This window comes from Monodon monoceros, unplaced genomic scaffold (assembly GCF_005190385.1).
Source record: "Monodon monoceros isolate NGI ecotype Baffin Bay Population unplaced genomic scaffold, NGI_Narwhal_1 Super_Scaffold_18, whole genome shotgun sequence".
Taxonomy (NCBI): Eukaryota; Metazoa; Chordata; class Mammalia; order Artiodactyla; family Monodontidae; genus Monodon; species Monodon monoceros.
In genome coordinates this window covers 163,380,252-163,406,942 of record NW_021703774.1, presented here as the reverse complement: position 1 = coordinate 163,406,942, position 26,691 = coordinate 163,380,252, and the positions used below count along the sequence as shown (strand labels likewise).

General features: G+C 52.7%; 1 protein-coding gene across 2 annotated transcripts in view; it reads left to right on the top strand.

Annotated features, from left to right (window-relative positions):
- Nucleotides 1-26,691, top strand: part of EPHB2 (EPH receptor B2) — a 186,184-nt gene that overhangs the window by 122,591 nt on the left and 36,902 nt on the right. For both annotated transcript variants that reach the window (XM_029228598.1, XM_029228599.1), the window contains exons 4-5: nt 20,999-21,154; nt 22,304-22,639. In XM_029228598.1, coding sequence (XP_029084431.1) covers nt 20,999-21,154; nt 22,304-22,639 — 492 coding nt within the window. The remainder of the gene's footprint in view (nt 1-20,998; nt 21,155-22,303; nt 22,640-26,691) is intronic.

The following is a 26,691-nucleotide window of genomic DNA, read 5'->3' as shown; positions in this document are numbered from 1 at the left end:
CCTTTCAACTTTCTGCCAAGGAGCAGCATGGCCATGGGCTCCACACGGCCCACAGAGGAGGTGCTGCCAGCCCACCGGGCACCTGTCCCAAAAGCCTAAATACAGGCTCTCGATGGGCAGTCAGCTCGCTGACTGAGAGTCCTTGGGGAGAAGGCGCTGCTGAAACAGTGGAATACTCGGAAGGAAACACTGTTACTCCTTCGCAGAAGCAGAAGGCTCTCACCCCTCATGCTCACGCAGGGCTCTACGGGGGGCAGAAGAAACTGCTGGCAGGTCCTCATTAAATCCAACCTCCTCTCTCCACCCTCACTGTCACCACCCTGTCCAGCCACCATCACGTCTGCCTGTTCAAATCACAGGCCATTTCACAGCCCTGCCGAACACCCTCCATGGGTTTCCCGTCTACTTTCTGTGTCCACGGGCCTGAGGCTCAGTCTCCCGCTCTTTTCCCCTTGTTCACACCTCTCCGGCCACAAGGGCCTCTGCACTCCTCAGACACACTAGGCTTCTTTATTTACTCCTGGGGAAGGGCTTTTGCACATGCTGTTCCCTCCGCCCGGAATCCCCTTCCCTGTGCTCTCCCCATAACCAACTCCTTCATGTCCTTCAGGTCTCAGCTCACATGTCACATCCTCAGAGAAGCCCTCCCTGACCACCCCAGCTAGAGTTGTCCCCCAACTCAGCACCCTCCAGCACATCACCCTGTACTTATTTGATAACTTGTTTATTATTCATATTCCTCATCTGATTTTAAGCTCCACAAGTAGGGACCTAGCTTGTCTTATTTGCTGCTGTGTCCCCAGCAGCTAGAACAATGCCTGGCACATAGTAGGGCTTCGTGTCTGTTGAATGAATGATCCCTACTAGGAGGGATCTGTAATGCAAGCAACATTTCTTTTTTTTTTTTTAACATCTTTATTGGAGTATAATTGCTTTACAATGGTGTGTTAGTTTCTGCTTTACAACAAAGTGAATCAGTTATACATATACAAATGTTCCCATATCTCTTCCCTCTTGCGTCTCCCTCCCTCCCACCCTCCCTATCCCACCCCTCTAGGTGGTCACAAACCACCTAGCTGATCTCCCTGTGCCATGCGGCTGCTTCCCACTAGCTATCCACCCTATGTTTGGTAGTGTATATACGTCCATGCCACTCTCTCACTTTGTCACAGCTTACCCTTCCCCCTCCCCATGTCCTCAAGTCCATGCTCTAGTAGGTCTGTGTCTTTATTCCCATCCTACCCCTAGGCTCGTCATGACATTTTTTTTCTTAGATTCCATATATATGTGTCAGCATACAGTATTTGTTTTTCTCCTTCTGACTTACTTCACTCTGTGTGACAGACTCCAGGTCCATCCACCTCACTACAAATAACTCAATTTCTTTTTATGGCTGAGTAATATTCCATTGTATATATGTGCCACATCTTCTTTATCCATTCATCTGTTGATGGACACTTAGGTTGCTTCCATCTCCTGGCTATTGTAAATAGAGCTGCAATGAACATTTTGGTACATGACTCTTTGAATTATGGTTTTCTCAGGGTATATGCCCAGTAGTGGGATTGCTGGGTCATATGGTAGTTCTATTTGTAGTTTTTTAAGGAACCTCCATACTGTTCTCCATAGTGGCTATATCAATTTACATTCCCACCAACAGTGCAAGAGTGTTCCCTTTTCTTCACACCCTCTCCAGCATTTATTGTTTGTAGATTTTTTGATGATGGCCATTCTTACCGGTGTGGGATGATATCTCATTGTAGTTTTGATTTGCATTTCTCTAATGATTAATGATGTTGAGCATTCTTTCATGTGTTTGTTGGCAATCTGTATATCTTCTTTGAAGAAATGTCTATTTAGGTCTTCTGCCCATTTTTGGATTGGGTTGTTTGTTTTTTTGATATTGAGCTGCATGAGCTGCTTGTAAATTTTGGAGATTAATCCTTTGTCAGTTGCTTCATTTGCAAATATTTTCTCCCATTCTGAGGGTTGTCTTTTCGTCTTGCTTATGGTTTCCTTTGCTGTGCAAAAGCTTTGAAGTTTCATTAGGTCCCATTTGTTTATCTTTGTTTTTATTTCCATTTCTCTAGGAGGTGGGTCACAAAGGATCTTGCTGTGATTTATGTCATAGAGTGTTCTGCCTATGTTTTCCTTTAAGAGTTTGATAGTGTCTGGCCTTACATTTAGGTCTTTAATCCATTTTGAGTTTATTTTTGTGTATGGTGTTAGGGAGTGTTCTAATTTCATACTTTTACATGTACCTGTCCAGTTTTCCCAGCACCACTTACTGAAGAGGCTGTCTTTTCTCCACTGTGTATTCTTGCCTCCTTTATCAAAGATAAGGTGACCATATGTGCGTGGGTTTATCTCTGGGCTTTCTATCCTGTTCCACTGATCTATATTTCTGTTTTTATGCCAGTACCATACTGTCTTGATTACTGTAGCTTTGTAGTATAGTCTGAAGTCAGGGAGCCTGATTCCTCCAGCTCCATTTTTCTTTCTCAAGATTGCTTTGGGGACTCCCCAGGCGGTCCAGAGGTTAAGGCTCTGCGCTTCCAATTCAGAGGGCGCAGGTTCAATCCTTGGTCAGGATCTAAGATCACACGTGCCACGCTGTGTGGCCAAAAAAAAAAAAAAAAAAGAAAACAAGAGAAAAAAAAAGATTGCTTTGGCTATTCGGGGTCTTCTGTGTTTCCATACAAATTGTGAAATTGTTTGTTCTAGTTCTGTAAAAAATGCCAGTGGTAGTTTGATAGGGATTGCATTGAATCTGTAGATTGTTTTGGGTAGTAGAGTCATTTTCACAATGTTGATTCTTCCAATCCAAGAACATGGTATATCTCTCCATCTATTTGTATCATCTTTAATTTCTTTCATCAGTGTCTTATAATTTTCTGCATACAGGTCTTTTGTCTCCTTAGGTAGGTTTATTCCTAGATATTTTATTCTTTTTGTTGCAATGGTAAATGGGAGTGTTTTTTTAATTTTACTTTCAGATTTTTCATCATTAGTGTATAAGAATGCCGGAGATTTCTGTGCATTAATTTTGTATCCTGCTACTTTACCAAATTCATTGTTTAGCTCTAGTAGTTTTCTGGTAGCATCATTAGGATCCTCTATGTATAGTATCAGTAAAGCTGTCATTGTTAACATTTCTAAGGTCATGCAGAGAGCAGGAAGCAGAGACCCAGGTCTGTCTAAGTCCCCACTGTAACGTCTGTGTTATTAAAACAGGGGTTATAATCCTTGTTTTACATACAAGAGAACAAAGACTCAGAGAGGTGTGCTCCTGTGCCTAGAGACCTCAGCCAGGAAGAGTTGGGGCTGGGATTTGAACCCAGAGTGCTGCTTTCTCTACAGAGACAGGGCTGACAGGAGGCCTGGGCAGCTGGGAGGTTGGCCAGGCCAGGCAGCGGTCTGTAATGCAAGGGGCTTTAGGGATGGACAGAGGCTGTTTGGTTTGGCAGCAGGGTCCAGGGTGCAGGGCACATCCCCAGAGAGAGCAGACCATAGTAATAATAATATCTAATATTTATTGAGCACTTACTGCACGTGTGGCAGTGTTCTAAGTGCTGTATGTATATTAACCATCGTTTCAACAACCCTAGGAGGGAGGTAGCATTATTATACCCATTTTGCAGATGACAGAACTAACCGCAGAGATGTTATGTGACTTTTCCGAGGTCACCCAGCTAGAAGTGGTCCATCTGGGTTAAGCTCGTGAGCTAACCATTACACGTACTGCCTCTCTGAGAAGACAAAGCCAGGCAGGGCTTCAGAGCCCTCAGGTTCAGGAAGGGGCTCCAAGCCCAGCAGAGTAAACGAAGCCTGCAGCCTGGGGCCACCGGATTCTGATCCTTGGGACCCTGACTGATCCCAGTCCCTTGGGACTCTAAGTCTGGTCAGATCTGGAGGCTGAGTCCAACCTCCGTGCAAGGTGCCCAGGCCCTGGAGCCAGGCATCGGGGGTGAGATGGATCCCAGCTCTGTGATCCCCCTGCTGCGTGCCCTTGGCCAGGACAATCGACCACTCTGAGCCTCACCTTCCTCGGCTGTGAAACAGGGCCAGGAGTTGATCAGGATGTTGTAATGGGAGGAGAGGAGATGACGGACATGAGCCAGGCTCCACCCAGCCTGGAGCCCGACCCCTTGATGAGCTAGCAGTGGGTGAGGGAAAGCAGATGGCTTCCATCTCAGTTTAAATCCCTGCTCTGCCACTCACTGAATCAGTGATGTTTGGCAAGAGACTTACCCCTCTGCCTTATCCCCTGTAAATGAGGATAATTATAGTATAACTTGAGATTATATAAATTAATCCACATAAGGTACTTAAAATAGTACCTGGCCCAGAGTAAGCGCTAAGTGTGAGCTGTTATTTATCAGAAGATTACAGATGTTAAAATAGTAGTTCTGGCCTCTCTTGTAACCAAGGAGACTCTCTCCAACTGGGTTGCCTTGAGGTCAAAGTAAGTTAGGAAGCTGTGCTCTCAAACCCTCACTTGGTGACAGCGTGGGCCTTCTCTGCAGGCTGCCCTTCCCCAGAAGTTGCCTCCCCTCTCTTCATCTCCAGTTTTCTCAAGGATTAGAGTCCTTCCCTCTGGGTGCTAGAACTAAGGGCTTGTCAAGTTTACGAGTTTTCTGAGCTGCTTTTCGTGACAACCAGGGCTCCCCATTTTTATAAGGACTGAGATAAGAGGAGAGTTTATGAGATTAGAGGGTTGTCATCCTCTGCTTTGATGTCCGTCTCTCTCTCAGTTTCCTTCTCTTTTACAAAACCAAAGCACAAGGTGGGAACAGCAGCTCCAGGCCCCATAAACACACCGTTCAAATAAAGGAGACATTTAGAGGAAGGTCGAAGTGCCATTTAAAGGTGTTCACTCTAAAATGACCACGTCTGGGCAATTTGTCATGAAGTATACCGGCTGCTAGCCAAAGATCACTTGTTCTGCAAATCTTGCTGTTGGCTCATAATTTTCAACTTTTGACCCGTTAAAATTGAAAAGGTGCGGGATTTTTGTAAGCTTTTGGGATAGGAGTGTTTTAGAGTAACTCTTAAGGAAGCCATCTATCTCTGGGAAGGTTTGGGATCAGTTAGCCTTGGAGGGCCCTAGTGAGCAGGCTAGTCTCCCCAGGTCCCTGCTCTGCCGTGGGGGACTTTATGATCCAGGAATGTTCCAGTCCAGAGACTGAGCAGGCTTCTTCCTGATTCTCTGTGGGTTCACAGGCTGTCAAGCCGTAGGCAGAGCTACTTGACCTGCAGGCAGTGGGCACGGGGCATGGGTGGTAGGCTCACTGCTGTCCGCCCCTGCCTGCCTGTCCAATTTCATATCCTTTACCCCTGCACTCACAGGCTCAGGGTTCCAGCTGCAGGTCTCATATCTCTACACCTTTGCATGGGCTATTCCCTCTCTGCCCAGCATGCCCCTCTTTTCATTCTTTTGCCTTGTCCTTCTTCATCTTCCAAGACAGCTCAAGTGTTTACACCTCCAGGAAACAACAGTGTTAAGGTCCTCTCCTCTGGGCTCCCAGGCCCAGCACTCCTCCCCCTACCCCACACGTCCCCTGGCACTGGTCACGCTGTTTGGAAACTGCCCATTTACTTGGACATCTTCCCCACCAGGCTGGGAGCCCATTGAATCTTGGGTTCCTGGGCCCAGCCCAGGTCCCAGCCTGGAAGAGGTGAGGCCATGAGATACCTCGTCTTTGGACTCAGAGGTAGTGCTCCACTGCTCCCCTCCCAGCGCTGTTACTGGCTGTGGGTGGATTAGTTATCCTCACAAAACCTTAACTGTCTTCTCTATAAATGGGAATGTCACTAGTACCTGCCTTGTAGGATTGCTGTAAGAATTGTTGATGAATGTACACTCTACAGTATTAACTCTGAATTTTCCCTACAAGGTGAGTCCTATTGATAGACCCATTTTCCAGATGAGGACACTGAGGCACAAAGAAAAGTTAGGTAACCTGCCCAAAGTCAGTGGTAGAGCCAGGGTTCAAGGCCAGTTGGACCCTGACTCCAGAGCCTGTGCCCCTAACCACAGTGATGCACAGTCCCGCCCCCATAACTTCCATGAAGCCGTCAGCCTGCCACATAATAGGTGCACAATAGATGGTATGAATGGTTGTTGTTAATAGCTCAGTTCATTTTTAATGATGCAAGAGGTGGAACCGGTTTCAGCAAAGGAGGAAAGGTTCGAGAACTAAGGAAAACAGAGAGGAGATGGGTCAGAATTGAGACAGGGGAGTGGGTCAGCTGAGGCCAGAGCAGGAGCTGCAGTGCGAGGAGGCAAGGGCCCAGGCAGGAAGGTGGGAGGGAAGGACTGAGGGCACACGGCGACCATTTGAGCACTGGCACAGGACCACCACTGGCTTCCCTGCTTTTAGAGAATAAAAACCCAGACTCCGTCAGTGACCACATACAGCCATTGTCACCTTTCTTGTGTTGTGTCCCCACCTTTCTCCCACGCAGCCCATGCTCCAGCCACCCTGCCCTCCTCGCCCCTCCGTGCCTTTGCACACACCGTTCATCTGCCTGGAAGGTCCTTCATCTCTTCTGGCCCTGACGGACTCCTACGTATCCTTTAATACGCAATTGAACTGGCCCTTCCTCTGGAAAGTCTGCTTTGATATCCTAGCTGATCATAATCACTCCCCCCTTCTAGAAGTGATCATCAAGGCCAGGGACTGTCTTATTCCACTCTGTGCCTAGTGCCCAACAGGGGGCTGGGCACAAGGTCATTACTTAGAATGTTGGGCTTTTTTTACTGAATAAGTCTGTCCTTAATTGAGGGCAGGCCATGGTGAGACCACACACGTGATCTCAAATCCCCCAGTATACAGGAGGGCTAGGACATGGAGGTAGAAACTGAGCAAGGTTAAGGAGAGAACGCATTACTTCCCAGAGATCCGGGCAAGGGGATGCTCCAGGGCAAGTCAGGCTCCAGAACTCTGCTGTGTGCCTAGAAAATGCTGCTTGGAGAGTTTGAACCTGGGACTCTACTCCCAGCCCCTCCAGCACCATCCAAAAGGGACTGCAGATAGAAAACCAGCTGGACGCCTCAGATATCCTGTCCAGTATCACTCATTGGACCTCCTTAAAACGTGGAGCTCAAAACTGACCCTGCCTGAGCAGCAGGGAGGATGCTGGCCTGTCACTCTCCTTCTGCTCTTATAGCCTAAGACCACATTGGCTTTTTCAGCAGCTTTGGCTTATGGTCAACTCAAACCCCCAGATCTTTTTCACTGGATGGCTGCCAAGCCACATCTTGTGCATTTGATTTATGGCTTGGGTTCACTGAGGCTCACTCCTGCTCCCCAGAAGCCGACAGGAGAGGGGCAACGGTTTCTGTACCCCTAGGAGGGAGAGCGACTGCAGGCTCCCCAACCCAGGAGCCTCAGTGTGAATGTGGGCAAGCTCCCCTTCTCCCTGTTTGTGTTTCTTTGTCCCTTCTCCTTGAGGCACCAAACGCTGGGACCTCTTGAGTGGGGTTTTCTTTAGCATCCAAGTCACAGGCCACCAGGGCTTGAGAAGACCAGTCTTCTGGGTTACTGGGGCGAAGCAGTAGTTCTGGAAAGCACCCAGAAGGGCAGACAGAGAGGGGCAGGTGTTGGAGGCCCAGGCTCCTGAACTTGGTGTCCGTGTGTCCTGGGGAAGGCAGTTCATTGCTCTGAGCCTTATTTTCTCATCTGCAGAACAGGGGTGACAAATCCTGACCTCATGGCATTCTTAGGACAAAAGTGCCCAGGCAGCAAGTGCGTTCGCAGACGTAGTGGTGCCTGTCTGGGGTCAGAGACAGCTGGGGCCAAGCAAATGGGTGTCAAATTGGTGATGTCCTGCTCTTACCTCATTACATGGAGAGGAACCGAGGCCCTGAGTTTGTATCATCTTTGCAAATACTGTGCCCGCTCATTCCTCTCCTCAGGGATTGCCTTTTAAATGCTACCTTTCAGAAAGGCCTTTCCTGACCACACTCCCTAAGGTGACCCGCTGTGGTCCTGCCTCAGCCCCTGCTGTCTCCTTCGTGGCCATCGCAATTCGAGTAGAGTATTTGTGTTTGTCCACTGCTTCTTTCCCTCTGTTGCTCTCACTAGACCCTCAGCTCCATGAGGGCGGGGACTGCATCTTCCTCGCCCACCACTGTCCCCTCCGGCCCCAGCACGTGGTCGGGACACGGTGGAGTGTGAACAGTGACCATCAGGGACTTCAAAGATGTTCCTTTGGACCCTGGCTGCAGACTCTGATTGTGTTCAGCGAGCAAGGGGATGCGTACAGAACCCAAAAGAGAAGCACGTGTACACTTCCCTCTGCCACGAACAAGGTCACTTCCCCTACCGGGGCCTCAGTTTCCCCAGCTGTAAAATGAGAGACTGAACTAGCTCCTTTCTCTCAAGTCCTTCAAGCTCTAAAAGACTCAAGTCGACACAGGAAGGGGGAGGAAATTACATTGAATTGTATCGCCTGTTGGGTTGAAAAAAACAACTTCAGCCAGGAAATCTCTCGTACTCTGTCACTTTCTCCACTGGCCTGGAAAACACAGCCGTGCACAGGCACAGGCCTGCGGAGCCCACACTGCAAAAGTCACAGGCCCCCTCCTGACCTGGGCCCGGGCAAAGGGGGCCCCTGAAAGGTGTATGGCAGCTGCTTCCCGGGGGGTCCTGGGGTTTGTTGCCTTAACCGAGCTCGCAGAGCAGGTAAAAAATTCCAGACATGTTCTCCACTGACAGCTAATTGTGTCCTTTATTAATGACCATGGCTTTCTTGGGGCAGGTGGGAGGAGGTAGGAGCCCAGGGGGCTCCCTCAGGTGGAGCTGATGACCACGTTTCTGGATCCCATATAAGGGGAAGTGCTCCATGAGGTGACCCTGAAAATGCACCTCCCCCCCCCAGCTGGAGAGGAGAGGGGGCTTTCCCAGGCTCCCCAAGCCCCAGTAGGGGCGGCTGGCGCCAACAGGATGATGCAGGGATTTTGGAATCTGGCGGCCCAGGTTCTAGGTCCTAAGCCGGCCTCTCAGAACACAACACCAAAGTCCAGTGGATGGCCTGAAGCAGGGATCCACAAGGGGGGGGGGCTATGGCCTGCAGGCAGCTTGGGAGATGCTCCCAGCTCCATCCGGCCATCACCCCCACTCATGGCATGAGGACCCGGCCTGACAGGCCCTTCCTCAGTGACCTACTACACCACCTGTCAATACAGCAGCCAGATGTGCCGGGGGACTCAGGCCTGCCCTGCCAGATGTGTCAAGCTCTCCGAGCACATCCGGCTTCCCCTCGGGCACATCGTGATTATTATTTAACACTCGCTTTTCCAGCATGTGTGAGTCCTGAGGATTACAGGCTGGGAAGCTCCGCCATGTTGATCCAGCTTAAGGTCTGGGGGCCTGGAGCCCACTGCTCGTCTGTGGGGCTGTTTTCTCAAGGACCCAGTGAAGACCTTTACAAGCCCTGTTGCAGTAATAGTCTCGAGCTGGAGGGAGGGCTTTTGTGGAGCTTTATTTGTTCCCCATTTTCTCACTAGGATCCCATGTTAGCCTGGGGAGGAAGGTGGGGAGTACAACATTTACCCCAATTATAGATGAGGGATGTGAGGCTCAGAGAGGGATGTAGTGAAGAAGTAGCTCAGCTAGGACTTGAACCAGGCAAGGGAACCGCACGTACAAAGGCCCTGAGGCTAGAGGAGGCCTGATATACTCCGGGACAGCCAGGAAGCTAGTGTGGCTGCAGTGGGGTAGACAAGAGGGAGGCTTCTAGGAGTGAGTTCAGAGAGGTAAAAGAGATACAATTACAACAAAAAGAATAAAAGGCCTAGGGATAGATTTAACCAGAGAGGTAAAGGGGGGCTTTGTAGGCTATTGTTTTTTACTCCAGGTGAGGTGGGAGCTGCGGAAGGGCTTGGAGCAGAGAAGCAACACACCACTGATTCCTGTTCTCCAGGATCCCTCTGGCTGGTGTGTTGAGAGCAGGCTGCAGCCAGGGGAGAGTGGGGAGGTCGGAGGGCAAGGACAAAAGCCAGGAAACCAGTCGGGAGGCTACTGCAGTGAGCTGACAACTACTGCTCCTCTGCCCCTCTTTCTTCCTTTCCAGTCTGGGTATCAGGACTCCTGGGCTGCAGCCCCAGCTCCATCAGCCACTAACTTGCTGTGTGACCTTAGGCAAGTCACTGTCCCTGTCTGGGTCATGTATTCTGTAGTCATAAAATGAGGAGCTTGGACCAGAAGATAGTGAAGGTCCTTCTGACTTCCAGTGACCCAGACCCACCTGCTTCTCCAGGCTTATCTCCCACCTCTCCCAGACTTGAACTTCATGCTTCAGCGACCCTGAACTATTTGCAGCTACACACACACACACGCACACACATACGCGCGCAAGCGCACACGCACCATACTACTTCAGGCCTCCATGCCTTTGCACTGGCTGCCCCTCTGCCTGCAGTGCCCTCTCCCACCGGCCACCCGGACTATGGAGAGCCTGTGTTCTTCAGCAGCTCTCAAGCTCGCTGGCATCTCCTGCACAGCCTCTCCCTGACCCACCCCTGACACACACACCCCCACCTCACCCCACCCTGCTTCCTCAGTGTTCCAGGGCACTTCCACAGGCCATGCTGTTCTTTAAGAGACAGTTGATGGGGGCTTCACTGGTGGCGCAGTGGTTTAGAGTCCGCCTGCCGATACAGGGGACGCGGGTTCGCGCCCCGGTCCGGGAGGATCCCACATGCCGCGGAGCGGCTGGGCCCGTGAGCCATGGCCGCTGAGCCTGCGCGTCCGGAGCCTGTGCTCCGCAACGGGAGAGGCCGCGGCAGTGAGAGGCCCGCGTACCGCAAAGAAAAAAAAAAGAGAGTTGATGAAGTGGATGTGGACTCGGAACTGGCTTCAAATCCCAGCTGCATCTCTGGAGTTGCCTAATGTTTTTGAGCCTCTGTTTCCTCTGATAATTATACTTCCTACTCCCAGGGTCAAGGTGAGGATGCAGGAGAATTGCAAAGCGTGTACGTAACCCAGCGCCTGGCACATGGTAACTGTCTGGAATCTGGGAAGCCAGATTCCAGCTGAAGAGAAAGAGCCGTCGCGTGAACAGAGGCGGCGGCAGGGGGGTGGGCGTACCCTGGACAGTGTGGCCCCAGATCCCTGGAATAGCCCTGGTCAGGAGCCCAGGACGGCCTCCAGTAGCCCCATGACCTGAGGGCACTCCTGTCCCCCTCTCCGCTCACCTCCTCCATCAGGGTCTGGTCAAAGCTGCCTGCCGGCAGACACACCACACTTAGAAACGTCCTTAATTGCTTCACCGTAGTGGGGAGTCACCCTGCAGGCAGATAATTAAAAAGTTCAGAGCTTGATTAATTGGGAGGAAATTGGAGGAATGGGGCTGCCTGCTGGGCGGGCGGGAGCCCTCAGCCCCCACCGTGAGGATGGCAGGAAGGGAGGTGGGCCAGAGCCGGGACTGGCGGCCTGACGTAGTATCCAGGGGCTGGCGAGCCGGGAGTAAATCGCCCTTAACCCACCTTCATGGCCGTGGGGTTCAGGGTCTGGCTCCTGCAGGCGTCTGTGAGCTCGCCCCTCCGCACCTTGGGGCCTTCTAGCCTGCTGTCGAGTGAGGGGTTACAGAGGGCCTGCTCTGTACCAGGCAGTGAACAGGGCAGGCACGGGGGCTGCCCTCATGGAGCTCACACTTGGGTAGGTGGGATAGTGGGAGGCGGGGAGACAGACGTTAACCAAATGCCAAGAAGAGAGCCCGCTACTGGGGGCCCCGGATGAGCCCTGGAGTCTCTGACATGGTCCAGAGGCCTAGAACACAGTCTCCAGTCCGCACACAAGCTGGGTGACCTTAAGCACAAGATTCCACCTTTCTCAGACTCAGTCAGTCAGTCCACAAACACTTCCTGAGACCCCCTGTCCATCACCTCTCAGCCAGACCCCGGGGCTGAGAGGTGCCAGACGCTATGGGCACCCACTGCCACCGGGCTCAGGGCCTTGTGCAGGGGCAGTCACGCCTGTATAATCATGCAGGAGCAGAGGCGAGGGGCTTCAGGAGCACAGAAGGGAGGCCCTAAACCCGGCCCTGGAGAGGGTGGCATCCCAGGAGAAGGACCCAAAGGAGCTGGAGCTGAGATGTGAAGGGCGAAGAGGAGTTAGCCAGGCTGGAGCTGGGACCGCGTAGCAGGCAGAGGTGACACCGAGCACAGCCCGTTGGGGAGCCGGAAGCTGCCTCCTGTGACCCGAGCCCAAGGCACGGCTGGGAGGCTGTGGGAGCTGAGGCCGGCGAGGTGGACCCTGACGGGGAGGCTGAAGCGGGCGGGACGCGCCACAGGCACAAGGGAGCCACTGAAGGGTCTTGAGCAGGGAAAGGACTCAGCAGCCGGCCGCGTGGAGGCTGGCCTGGGGGAAGCCCTGGGTTCCCCTCTCAGGCAAAGAGGAGGCGTGTTAACACCGCTCCTGCCTTCTGACTTCTGTCGTCCTGCCAGCTGCTGGCAGGGATCCACAGAGCCCGGGTCCCAGCAGGGGCAAGTGGGGGGAGCCTGGGCATGTGGGGGAGGGGGACAGGATGACTGACATCCCCTGGGTGGTCCCAGTAGGAGCTGCCACAGCAAGGGGATGACCCTGAGGCACTTCCTGGACTTAACCTGGAAGGGCAGGGCCCCCTTGAGGGAGGAAGGGCTGGTCAGGGAGGGGCCCCCTTCATCAAGCTGGAACACTGAGGGCCTCGGAAGCAATGTGAGAGCGTGGACTGTGGGGACACAGGCTCTGCCCCTATGTCTCTGAGTGACTTTGGACGAGGCACTTCCTTTCTGTGAGCCTCAGTTTCCCAATCTCTAAAATGGGAATAACACCTCCTATTGCACAGGGTGATTATGAGGACTGATGAGGTTATGGGCTCCGGAAGCTCCTGGCCCAGCACCAGCAGGCACATGTAGACACACAGTGATCAGAAGCTCCTCTTTCCAGCCCAGGAGCTTGTCGCCTGCTTCCAGTGTGGCTTTGCCCCGGCACAGATCAGCACCCTTGCCCAGCCCAGCTCAGGGGTACTGACTCCACTGGCTTAACTTCAGCAGCAAAAGCAGGAAGCGTGCAAAATGCAAAAGACACTTTGCGTGAGGGAGACCCCAAAACCCCACCCACTCAGCCACAAGAACACCACAAGTTCAGCCCTGACAAACACTCAGCATAAGCCCCTAAAAACACGCAGATCAGTTCTTTCAAAGTTCAAGGAGAATGCAGGGCCCAGGGCTGGGTGCCCGAGCCTGTCCACAGCCAGAGTCCCGAGCCTGGAAGAGGCCACAGAGATGGTCCCAGCCACAGCCAAAGTAGGGAGGAAGTGGCCTGGACTCACAGAGCAAGGGGCTGAGGGGCAGCCGAGCCCTGGCCTCCGCACCCTGGGCCTAGGACGCTTCTCTCTGTCCGAACTCCTCTCCCTGACCCACATCCAATGCTGCCTGGAGATCCCAAGGCAGGAAAGTAAGCCAGCTGCCCTTCAAACCTGGCACTGCTGAGCCCAGGGCCCCTCCGCCCACAGTGGCCAACAGTCAGCCCTGGTTGAAGACAGCTGTCCCAGCCTCTTGCTCAGGTGTAGCCTCTAACAGGCAGGGCCTGGGCCTTTTGTCTGCATGACTCAGTGCCTAGTACACAATAGGGGCTTAATAAGCACCTCTTGAATAAATTCATAACTCACCATCTCCCCAACTGGACCCACACTCCTGAGGGCAGGGACTACTTCTTCTTTGTCTCTCTATCCCCAGGTCTTAGCACAGAGCAAGTGGTGGGCCAAGAAAGAATGTATATAATAAAAGCAAACACTTGCATAGCCCTTAATATGAACCAGGCAGGCACTATTGCAAGTGCCTTCTGTGAATTAACTCGTGTAATCTTCCCAGCAAATATAAGAGCAGTGTCATCATTCCCCCCATTATATAGACAAGGAAGCCAAGGCACAGAGAGTTAGGTGACTTACCCAGAGTCACACTGTTAGCAAGAGGCAGGCTTGGGATTCTGCCCTGGCAGCCAGCTACACAGTTCATGCCCAGGTTCAACTTCATCAAGTTCTCGGGAGTGGGAGCTAGACTGTGGTGAGCCTGCCTCTACTCAGAGCCACACACAGAGCCCTCTGGTCTACAGGACCCCCCAGGAAGATAGAGAAACTCCTTGCCCACCCTGGAGGCCTGGCACACTGGGCCTGACAGCATCTGAGTCCACTGTGGCACCAGGCATTCTGGGGCTTAATCCGGAGTCTCTGGGAGGCGAAGGGGGAGCACAGCCACAGGCCAGCCAAGGAGGCTTCGAGGATCACCCGGTGCCAATTAGCAGCCCCGCCGTGCCAGGGCCAGATGGAGCCCTGCCTCGGCCTGACTCATGGCTCATTCGGTCAATTATCACCTATCCCCGGAGCCCAGGGGGAAGGCCAGGAGAAAATCTGTTTCCCCGTAATCCTCTCTCCTCCTCCCGGCCGACTGCCGTCCCTGCCTTCGGTTGCCTGGCTATGGGCTCTGCGCGTCTGCAGAAGGCAGGTGCTGGTTGGCTGCTTTGGCTCCAAGTCCTGGGTTTGGGGCCCAGGCTTTGGCTCTACCTTGCTGAGTGACCCCAGCAAGCCCTGTCCCCTAAGTAGCCCTGACAAGATGGTCTCCACTCAGCAACTTGATAATTTTGTGTCCTGGAACCACAAAGACCTGGAGTCAAACCTCAATTCTGCCATTTAGTAGCTGCGTGACCTTGAGGCATTCACTTCACCCCCTCTGAGCCTCACTTCCATCACCTGTAAAATGGGGGTGATAGTGGTACCTACTTCCGTGGGTGGTCATGTGGATTTAGTGAGAGAACCCATGTAAATCACTTGCACTGGGCTTGGCACCCGGAAAGCGCATAATAAGTGGGAATTTTTATTGTCCTTGCATGCTGGGTGAGTAATAATACCTAACATTTATATAGCGCTTGCTGTATGTTCTAAGCACTTTATGTATGTTAACTTATCAAACCCACAGCTCCTGCCCTCAAGTTGTTCACTGTCCAGTTAGGAAGACAGACCTGCCTTCATTCGGCAAACTGAATTAACTGAGCACCTACTATGTGCCATACCCTGTACTAGGTGCTCGGGGTGTAGAGATTAAAGCCCCAGCCCCTACTTAAACCAGGGTTCACCAACTAGTGGGTGGTTACATATGGGTGAGGTCCAGTGGTGGGATGGGCTGTTTTTTGGTGGCTTGGATCACAAGAACTGACTCTGGGCATTTCTTCCCAACTCCGTATTCAGTTATCTTAGATTGGTAGCATGAAATTTGCCCTGATGGGAGCATTTTCACCATAGAAATTGGCAAACATAACAAATCAGGGCTTCCCCCCCCTCCCCAGCCATTTACCAGCACACAGCCGTCCATGGAGTCTGAGTTGTGTGCTGTAGAGAGTGGAGGGCAGGCCTCCCAGAGGTACACATGTCAGATTCACCAATCCAGCAGGGCAGGAGGATGGGAGAGAAGGACATTCAGGCATGGAGAACAGTGCGTGTGCAGCCAGGGCATCCAGAGAACTGCCAACAGAAGAGAGAGGTGACAGATGGGGCTGAGAAGCATTCAGGAGGGTTGTCTGGGACTGAGGGCATTTCTGGGATGCAGAACTTCCAGCTTGAAAACTGGGGACAACTTGGTCACCCTGGTGGACAGGCTGACGGGAGGACCCGTGGGGAGAACATTGAGAGGTGGAGAGGGATCTGAGCATCAATGCAGCCTGGTGAAATTGACATGATAACAGCGGTAACAACCTGGCATTTACTTGGCCAAGTATTTTCTACCCCACTTTCTCATCTGATTCTCACAAAACCCTATAAGGGGTATATTCGTTCACTCAGCAAATGTATATTGAGCACCTGCTATGTTCCCACTACTCTGCCGGGAGCTAGGGAACCAACGAGAACCAGACAAACCCGGTTCTTCTTTTCCTCTCCAGGTACTTCCAGTGCAGGGTGAAGACAGATGGCACACAAGACAGACGTAATTGTTTTCTAATACAATTACAAATTGTGATGAGGCTCAACGAAGGAAACAGAGACTAAGACTGAGGGGAGTGGCGGGAAGGGTCAGGAAGACCGCAGAGCCGCCCTTGCAGGGCTAGGTGTGTCCATTCATTCTAAGTATGCGGGGAGCCCCTGGTGAGTTTGAGCTCTGATTCGTTCTCGTCAGATCACTCCAACCACTGCGGAGGATTGGCGGGGAGGCAGAGGTGGAGCAGGCTAGCCATTCAGAGGCTCTCACTGCGTCTGCACCGCGCAGGTATCAAAAGCTACCTTCCCAGAGGAGGAGGCTGAGTCCCAGAGAGGGCGGGAGACCTGTCTGAGCCCACACACCTGTCAGAGGTGAAGCCACCCAAGTCTGTGACTGCAGCTCTCATTGTTTTCTTAACACTTCTGTACAGGAGACTCAGGTGTTGGCAGGACGGGGTGCCTTCCCAGCTGAGAAGCTAGGAGGAGCGTGACCCCTGGGCCCCGGGCAACGTGGACGGGGGAGCTGCCCCGGACCCCTCTTTGTGGGAGAAGAGGTGGCTGATGGGAGCTGAGGCCCTGCCACACCCTAGTCACTCAGTACACCTGGGATCAGAATCCGCCTCTGCTGGTAAAGAGCCATGTGCGTCTGCTCGTCTCTGGACCTCAGTTGCCTCAAATGTCAAACAAGGTAGCTGAGCTGGATACTCCCAGCTCTCACTACACCCATCCATCACTCACTAGGTACCTGACCTCGTATTCACAGTTCACAGTCCAGCCAGATAATTACAGATTTGTAAGTAATTAAAGTAGGAACCTCAACCCTTTGTGGGGGCTGAGGGAAGACTTCCTGGAAGGCGGTGTACCTTCGCTGTCTTAAAGGGGTGTACGCGTTTGCCTGATGACAAAGGGAGGGCATTCCAGGTAATCAGGGCAGGAGAGACACAGGCCAGAGGTGTGTGTGTGAGCCTGGGTGGCACCGTATGTGGTTGACTGTGGAGCATCAGGCACAAGGCTTGGGGTGGTGGGCACTGAGAGGGGGCAGGTGCCAGCCTTGGGGTCCTGAGTACCCGGAGGAATTTAGGGAGCTCTTGTGGATTTTTCTTAAGTAGGAGTTTTATTGTGATATAACTCACACACCATACAATTCACCTATTTAAATTGTACAATTAAGTGATTTTTAGTGTTTTCACAGAAATGTGTAACCATCACCACAGTCAACTTTAGAACATTTTCATCACCTCCGAAAGAAACCCCATACCCATTAGCAGTCAGTCCCCATTCTCTGCTCTCCCCAGCCCCTGGCAACCACTAATCTACTTTCTGTCTCTATAGATGTGCCTAGTCTAGACATTTTCATGTAAATGGAAACGTACACTATGTGGCCTTAGTGTCTGGCTTTTTTCATGAAGCACAGGGTGTTTTCAAGGTTCATCCATGTTGTAGCATGTATCATTACTCCATTCCTTTTTATGACCGAATAGTATTCCATTGTATAGCATTGTGGATTTTTAAATGACACAGAAAGGTTTGTGCTTTAGAAAGCTGGCCCTGGAGCGTGGGCAGGAGGAGGCCAGATGGCCGTGAGGGGCTGAGGAGTGGGTGGGAGGAGCTTTCTGGATGCCCACGGGGGTGGGAGGGCCGCAAAGAAGAGCCAGGACTGGGCCCTGCTGAGGAGGAAAGACCTGGTAATTGATGGGCTGCAGGGGGTAAGGGGAAGGACGAGGCACCCAGGGTTCCTGGTGACCGGGTGGAAAGCGACACCGCTTCTCAAGACAGAAGAGCGGGTTTTATGAAGCACAAAGATACAAAAGATACAGAAAGCGTAGAATGCCCGGTGGGAGGGCCGAGTGGTGGCCGGGCAGTACACCTAGTGGAAAGAGGCAGCCTGGGGAGTCAAAGAGGGGCCAAGACATGGCGATGGGAGAGGACGGTCGGGAAGGTGGTCCAGATGGAGGGGCTGGAACAGCGTAGAGGGGAGAGTGGGCAGCCACCCACCAGCCAGGCCCGCGGAACCGCCAGCAGATGGAAGAGGCGTGCTAAGCTGGGCAGGCTCTCGCCTGAGAGGGAGCCAGGAGGATCCCAGCCTTGGGACCAAAAGCTTCTGGCATCTATCAGGATAGTCCTAGACCCTCACAGGATCCCTGTGTCCCCATTCTACAGCAGAAGAAACTGAGGCTCAGAGAGGTCAACCGCTCAACTAGAGCCAGGGCTGCAGCCTGCGTGTCTTAACTAGACAGTGCCGAGATGGTGGGCTGCCCCTTCGTCCAGCCAGCAGGGAGAGGTTGGTGCCTAAGAGGGAGGGCAGGCAGGAGGACTCCGGGGCTCCAGGGCCAGCACGGCAGAGTGCAGAGAGCCCTGGACAGGCGCCCGGAGCAGAAGCTGCCAATCCCTGCCCGGCACTCATGGACTGTTGGCCCAATGCAAGTCTCCTAAGGGCAGAAGAGTGGTGGTTAGGGAAGTGGCCTCTGCAGTCCGACCACCCGGGATCAAATCCCAGCTCTGCCACCGTAAGCCCACATCCTCGGAAAGTTGCTTCACCTCTATGCTTTCTTTCCCCCATCAGAAAATGAGGGTGACGACATTACCTCTGTCATAGGACTGGGTGAGGCATCGATGAGTTACTATGGGTTAAGTCCTTAGAACAGTGCCAGCATTTAATAAGTACTCAATAAATGTTGTCCATTCCATATTTACACTCTGAGCCCTGGTTTCTGTACGATGGATGCCCGAGGCACTCACTGCCATCCTCCTCTTTGGTGTCACCGTAGCCTGGTTGGTTGCATCAAAGTACTGTCTTTTCCTTGTCTGGCGGCTCCTTAAGGACTGGGCTGAAGCCGAGATCTTCTCTGAGATCCTGGCAGGGCCTGGTCAGGGTGGCATCAGCCAGGGCTGCAGGGTTAGGAAGGGTGCCACCTTCTGGAAACTCCCTCCAAAAGGCAGGCAAAGTAGGGCCCCAGGGGGGTGGGGGATTCTGTTTTCTAGCACCCTAGGGGGAACTGTCCTTGGCTTATTTACTGGGACTTCCCTGAGATTGTAACTGCAACCCCTGCCTGACCCTGGGCCAGGCCCTGTTCATCACATACAATCCTCATGGCTACTCTATGGGGTAGATGCTCTCTTACCGATGAGAAAACTGTAGCTCAGAGAGGTTGAACTACCTTTCTGAGGTCACCCAGCAGACTGGTACGGGAGCCAGATACAGTTTAATAATGCCAGGAATTGTTTAGGCAGTTTTGCCTGAATTAACCAATGTAATCCTCATAACAACTCTAGGAGGTAGGTACTATTGTCCCCATTTTACAGATGAGGAAACAACTTAAGTGACTTGCTCAAGGCCAGATGGCAGGGACAGATTGCTAGGATGGGATTTGCTAGGCAGCTTGCACACTAACCACCATTCCTCACTGCCTTTCTACTTATGTGATCCCCAAAGCCCAAGCTCCTTCCACTTCAGCAGGCGGCTTCAGGAAGTATTTATGGAGCGCCTGCTCAGTGCCAGGTCTATGCTAGGCACAGGGCAAGGAGCTGTGGTTCAGACAAGGCTCCGATCCTGGGGGAGCCGAGGGCATGGCCAAGAGATCCCCTTGATGAATAATTATGGCAGGGGGGTAAAGTACCCTGAACTCAAGTCATGTAAGATCGAGGAGGGCAGCATCTCTGAGGCTGGAGCTGGTTGAGGAGTTGGGAGGAGGGTGAGTTGCTAAGACTTGGACTTGCAAGATAAGCTTGAAGACTGGGCCTGGAAAAATGATTTCGGGAAATCTGTGTGAGCCATTTACATGAGGAAACTAACACTCAGAGAGGTGGAGTTGCTTGCCAAAGGTCACACAGCACATGAACATGGAATGCAATCCAGGTGAGAGCCCCCGGCCTGTGGACAATTCAGCCACATTTCATCCCAAGGAGGAGCTTGTCCATTGGAAAGCTCTTCCCTCTCCACCTCTCACTTACCCCTTGCTTGATCCCCCACCTGAGGCACCACAACAGAGCTGAGATTATGAACCCCAGTAAGCAGAAGAAGGCCAAGAAAGGGGCAGGGCCTACACCCCAGGCCTCCTGATTCCCAACCCAGGGCCAGGAGGAAGGGAAGGGTGGATTTGCACATAGGCCCACACAGGAGTGGTCACCCTAAGCCCTGAGCTTTAGAGCCTGAATCCAAATCCTGAGCATCCCCCCAGAGCAGGGAAGAAGGCCAAAGCCCATGGGAGAGCCCAGATTGCTGAATGCCCACCAAGTGTAAATACTGCCCTCCCCAGGCTGTCCCTGGTACTGCAAGCCCTCTTTATCTCAGTAAATTGATCAAACACCTGCTCTAATAACAGCTCCTGTTCCCTGGGCACCTGTACTTTGCAAGACCTCATGCCATGTGCCTTACACACTTATGCCAAGTGCTCACAATAGACTGCAGAAATGGGTCTTAACATCATAGTTTTCCTAATAAAGAAACCAAGTCTCAGAATGGTTAAGCCACTTGTCTGGGCCACACAGCTAGAAAAAGGCCAAAGCAGCAGACCCAGGTCTGTCTGCTTCCAAAGCCAGCGTTCTTTCCTGCTCTACCACATCACCTCTCTACATGCCCCGTGCTTAGGACTTTTTTTTACCGTAATCATTGCAATCATCTGGAACCCAGGAATCTAGTTACAAGAATCAGAGCCCAGCCAGCCATTAGTAAACAAGACTGGGCCATGAGCACTGCCCTAGACCTCTGCAGAGCCTTCAGACTAAGTCAGGATTGGTCCTAGAAGCTGTAGCACAGCCAACCTGGAGTAGACAAAGGATGATCGCTAGGGGCACCAGCTGAACCCATAGATAGCTTCAGAGACAAGAAACCAGGTAGCCTAAAACCTTCTGGGCGCAGCTAGGACTGCCATGTTGGGGCCTGGAGACCCCCAAGAGCTTCAGGAGATGGGGTTCCCCATCAGTGACACTGTGTGGCTGCTCTGTGATCCTGTGTGGACATTCCGTGATGCTGCACCGTCCTTCCAAGCCTGTGGCCTGAGTCCTCATATGGTTTCCCCAGTGACTCTCCTTGTCTTCTCTCCAGGTTGCCCATCTGGAACCTTCAAGGCCAACCAAGGGGATGAGGCCTGTACCCACTGTCCCATCAACAGCCGGACCACTTCAGAAGGGGCCACCAACTGCGTCTGCCGCAATGGCTACTACAGAGCAGACCTGGACCCCCTGGACATGCCCTGCACAAGTACGTCCAGGGCCCCAGAAAGGCGACACCTGACCGAGTCCCGAGGCCACCCGCTGAAAAGCTCAGAGCGAGGGTTGGGTGGCTCTCCGGCTATAGTTTCCTAAGTGAGGAGCAGCATCCCGTTACTTGGTGGGAGGGGAAATGGAAAACTGGCTGGAAAGGACCATCCTGGGGTAGTCATGCTGCCAACATGCAGACACCACAGAGCTGGCACCTGGCTCCTTATCCCCTTCTGCTAAGTCACATGGAGTATGAAGTCAAGGTCTTGATTCACAAAGGGACAGAGAATGAGAAGTTGGCAGAAGAAGAACCAACACAGGTGGTGTCTGTGGTAGAAAAGGCTTCCTAGTGTTCTTTCCTGGCAGCAGCTGCCTGAATCACAAGCCAAGATTCTCCAAGAACAGGGTGACTATGAGGGCAATGTCACAACCCTGTGTCAGACGGGAGTGGCAGTCAGCTGCAAGTAGCAGAGAGCTGACCCCAGTGGCTTAAACCATAAGGATTTATTCCCTCACATAATAGAAACCCAAAGATAGGCAGCCCTGGGAGTAGTGTGGTAAATCCATGAACTTCCCTGAGACCCAGCACTTTCTTCTGCTCCTCCATCCATAGCATGTGGTTTCTACCCTTCAGGTCACATCATAGTCCAACATTGCTGCTGAAGCTCCAGCCATCACACACATTCTCAGCAGCAGAAAGAAAGGGACAACAGGACATGCTGCAGCTGTCTCTCTTCTTAAAAAAAAAAAAGTCCTAACCAGCAATTTCTGTATATCAGTGGCCAGCACTTAGTCACAAGAGGCTGGGAAATATAGTCTTTAGCTGGAGGTGGTGGCCACCCTGAATAAAATTGGGTTATAAGGAAAAGGGGGAAATAGATATTGAGTGGATATAATCCCCAACACAAAAAGACTATCCCTAGCGAGGAACACCAAGGAGGGTGGAGTCCGGGGAGAAAGGTTTAAGCAGATGTGTGTACCAGGATGCGAGTTATATTCTAGAAGGCTGTCTGTTGGGTGGAGAGGAGAAAGGATTTGGAGGAAACCTTTTGGGAGGCCTAAGCTGGAGCCAGGGCAGTGGGCACAGAGGGATCTCTTGGGGAACGTACCCCCAGAGCCCCCACTGACCGACACCTCTCCCGCTCCCCAGCCATCCCCTCCGCACCCCAGGCTGTGATCTCCAGTGTCAACGAGACCTCACTTGTGCTAGAGTGGAGCCCGCCCCGGGACTCCGGAGGCCGTGAGGATCTTGTCTACAACATCATCTGTAAGAGCTGTGGCTCGGGCCGGGGCGCCTGCACCCGCTGTGGGGACAACGTACAGTACGCACCCCGCCAGCTGGGCCTGACCGAGCCTCGCATTTACATCAGTGACCTGCTGGCCCACACCCAGTACACCTTTGAGATCCAGGCCGTGAATGGCGTCACCGACCAGAGCCCCTTCTCACCGCAGTTCGCCTCTGTGAACATCACCACCAACCAGGCAGGTAAGCACTTCAAATGCAAGCGCCTGGGGCAGCTCCGTGCCATGCTGAGCCAGATGGGTATCCTGCCAGCCCTTGTTAAAGACTCCTTCACATCTGTGGAGTCGTGTCCTCTTTCCCAAGGCTGTCCGTGTGATCCAGCCACCTGGGAGAGTAAGTGTTGCCTCTCCACTGTAGTGGCATATATAATAATTGCAGGCATTTGTTGAGCATGTGTTATTGAAGGTGAGAGTAAAGCTGCTGTAACAAAAGGGCCCACTGTTCGGTGGCTTAAAGAACACAGAAGTGCATTTCTCTCTCATGTAAGCGTCCAGGGGTGAGCAGTCCAGGTAAGCAGGGTAGCTCTGATCCACTTGGAGATTCAGGGACCCGGGTTCCTTCCGTTTTGTCTCACCAGCCTCCATGCTCCTTGTCTGCTTGGTTGAAGCTGAGTTGCAGTTTTGTCTGCGCTCTAGCCTGCAGGAAGGGGAGAGACGGAAGACCCAGGGCAGCAATATGTTTTAAACAAGGTAGGCAGAAGTGGCGCCCGTCGCTCCTGGGCATGGTCCACTGGAAAGAACGTGGTCACGTGACCTCGCCGAGCCACAGAGGAGGTTGGGAGATGTAATCTCTCCCAGCCTAGCTCAAACCTCCATCACAGCAGAAGGTGGGGAGACAGACTTCAGTGGACACCTAGCAGTTTCCACACGTGCTTTCTCTGAACCTTCAGCCCCCTCCAGTCTAACTCCACCAAAACTCCTCTGCCCAGGCTCATCTGTAATAATCCTTTCTGTGACCCCATGTAGCACCCCATCACCTGCCCCTCTTTCCTTTACAACAAAAAAAGTTGCCGAACAATGCCGTCTCACTACCTCCCCCCATCCCCTCTTCACTCCACTGCACTCAGGCTTCCGGCCCTACCTCTCCACCAAAGCCACTATCCTCAGGGTCACCTGGGACCTCCAGATGGCCAGGTCCAGGAGGCGCTTTCCAGCCTCATCCCCACCCAAGGGCCATGTGAGATTTTCAAGAACCTTATGGTTCCTGTGGTTCCTGCAGAAGACTCTGTGGTTGGCATTGTGAGTGTGCCCCCCAGTTACTCACTCAGCAACCTTTGCCAAGCCCCTGCTGTGAAGCGTGGTCTGGACCCCATCTAAGTAGAGCCAAGGGAAGCCAGGCTCCAGGACAGAAAGTGAATGGGCTGCCCAGCTTACCTTTCTGATGCCAGGTGGGGCCCACACAGTAAGCACTCAGGACATCCAGAGATGGAGGTCCAGGAAGGCTTCCTGGAGGGGGCAGGATTTGACCTGCAGTTTGAAAGACTAACAGAATTTTGAAGGGAATGATAGAAATAAATGGAATTTGAGAAGGAGGAAGGGCATGCATAAGGACACGGAGGGGGATGGGGAGCCAGCTCTGCCTGGTTGAGGAGTGCTTTCACACATGACCTCACTGCCGCCCCCCCGGCCTCCTGGAGTAGGAGGAACCTGTGTCCTCATTTCACAGATGACGCTCAGAGAAGTTGAGTCACTAAGCTAGGCAGGGTGCAAGGCAGGACTTGACTAGGTCTAACAGACTCCAGTACTCAGCACAGTCTACAGTGCATCCAAGGAACCATGGACTGTGGGTCTGATGAGCGTGTGTGAGTGTGCATATTTGTGAGAATGTGTGGTGTGTCGTTGGATATGTCCGAGTGACCGTGTGTTTGTGATTGCACGTGACTGGCCATGTGGCTTCTCACATATACGTGCATTTGTGAGCATGGGTGTGTCTGAATCTGAGGGGCTTGAGTTTGTATATCTGAAGGTGGCTCAGCCCGTCCGTGTGTTTGTGTGTGGGAAGGAGTGTGGTTTTGTTTGTCAGCGTTCGTGGTGCCGCTGGGCCAAGAGGGTGCGGTTACGAGCGTGTGCTGCAGCACTTGCAGGCCCGTGGGTACATTTAAGCCCCCCTCAGGTTGGGGTTGGGATGGCACTGACTCAAGGAGGGCAATCTGAGAGAACTCTCCAAAGCCAGCAGCTGTTGGCAAACACACCTGGCTGTGAGTCTCTCCAGCTTGACAAAGCTCTAAGGGAGGGAAGCCAGGCTCCCAGTGGGGGTGGAGGCGAGGGAACTCTCTTCACCTGGAAGGAGCTAGAGTTCCCCAGAGCCCCTGGAGTTCTTTCCCTAGCTGTGGAGGCCTCCCCTGCATCCATTTGGGAGCCCTGAGTGTCAAACTGCCTACTTAACCAGCTCAGCTTATTAGCAGCAAAGGCTTCTGGGATGGACCCCTCCTGTCTGGAGCTGGAAGTTCCCAGAGAATAGAGAGATGGGGCAGAGTGGAAGCGAGGGCTCCCAGAGAGGAGGGTGCAGGGGGAGCCCTCAGGATTAAAAGGCAGAAGCAGTGAGGAAGAAGCCCCGGGTTAGGAACAGGGGACCTGAGTTTGAATCCCAGTTTTGTCATTCATTTGCTATGTGACTTTAGTGTATTGGTCAGTTACTGCTGCAATGATGCTGCATAACAAAACCACCCCCAAACCCAGTATTTTACAATAATATTTATTTTCTCACTCACTAGTCTCTGGGTCAGCTAGGGTTTAGCTAATCGGCACCAGGTCCTCTGAAGTGGGCAGAGCTCCAGAATGTGGGCTGGATTCAGTCTGTTCCATATGTCTGCTCATTCTCCTTGGACTAGCGGCCCCCCAGGCTTATTTCTCTTGTGGTGAACGGTGTGAACACAAGTGGCCGAGCCAAGCCAGGCCACATAAACCCATGCCACTGCCTGTGGCACAGTCATCCACAGTGAACGCACCCTGCAGGGCTCTTTGGCAGAGAGTGTGGGTGCGTGATCCTGTTACAACAGAGGCAGAGCTGAGATCACCCATCCAACCTATCACACTTGAGAAAAATCAGTTCCTCCCTCTGGGCCTCAATTTCCCCACCAAATTGTGCATGAGAACTGTATGAGAGCTTTTTCAGAACACAGGTCCCCTGCCCCCACCCCAGACCTGCTGAATCAGAACCCCAGGAATAAGACCTGGGAATCAGCATTTTAAACAAGTGGCTCAAGTGTTTCTTAGCATCAGACAAATTTGGGAAAGTCAGGTCTAAGTGAGTCCAAGCCCCTGTAAGCCCTCAAAGCCCTGAGGCTTTCTGGGTCATAACCACCCTTTCCCCCTCCTCTTTGTTCCAAGCCGCTTAACAAGCCCCCCTCTCTCATAGATGCCCAGAGCCCAGCTGGGGGCTGTGCAGCCACACACACCCTCACCGCGCTATCCCCCTTTGCCAGAGGAGGAAACAGAGGCCCAGAGAAGTGGAGTCATTTAGGCGAAGTCCTGCTACTAAGTGGGCTCAACTAGGATTTAAACCCAGGACCATGAAACTCCAAGTCTACACTGTAGAACAGACAGTTCCTGCCATTGAGATTTATGCCCTGGTTGGGAAGATAAGACATGTACAGAGTTTACATATTAGATGGCATAAATGAGGACCCAAGGAGGGGTCTGGGAGGTGAGGGAGATCACAGGCAGGAGAAATCATTTCCTCCTGGGGAATGGGAGAAGCATGCCATGGAAGACTTCCTGAAGAGGAGGCATTTGAGCTTAGCTCTGAAGAATAGAGAAGCTTCTAATAAGCAGAGATGAATCGTGCGGAGAAGAAGGTATCCTAGGAGAGGGAAGTACAAAAGGCAGACTGGAGGGAGAGTTCTCTTTTCTCTTCCTCCAAGGCACCAAGCTTCTCTGCCACAGGGTTTTTGCAAATGCTGTTCCCACTGCTTGGAATGCTTTACCCCTTTCCCCCTTCCTTTTTTTTTTTTTTTTTTTTGCGGTACGCAGGCCTCTCACTGCTGTGGCCTCTCCCGTTGCGGAGCACAGGCTCCGGACGCGCAGGCTCAGCGGCCATGGCTCGCGGGCCCAGCCGCTCCGCGGCATGTGGGATCCTCCCGGACCGGGGCACGAACCCGCGTCCCCTGCATCGGCAGGCGGACTCTCAACCACTGCGCCACCAGGGAAGCCCTCCCCCTTCCTTTTGACCTAGGTCATCTTCATTGACCTTCCTGACCTGGTCACATGCCCCCAGCACCATGGCCCTCAAGTTCC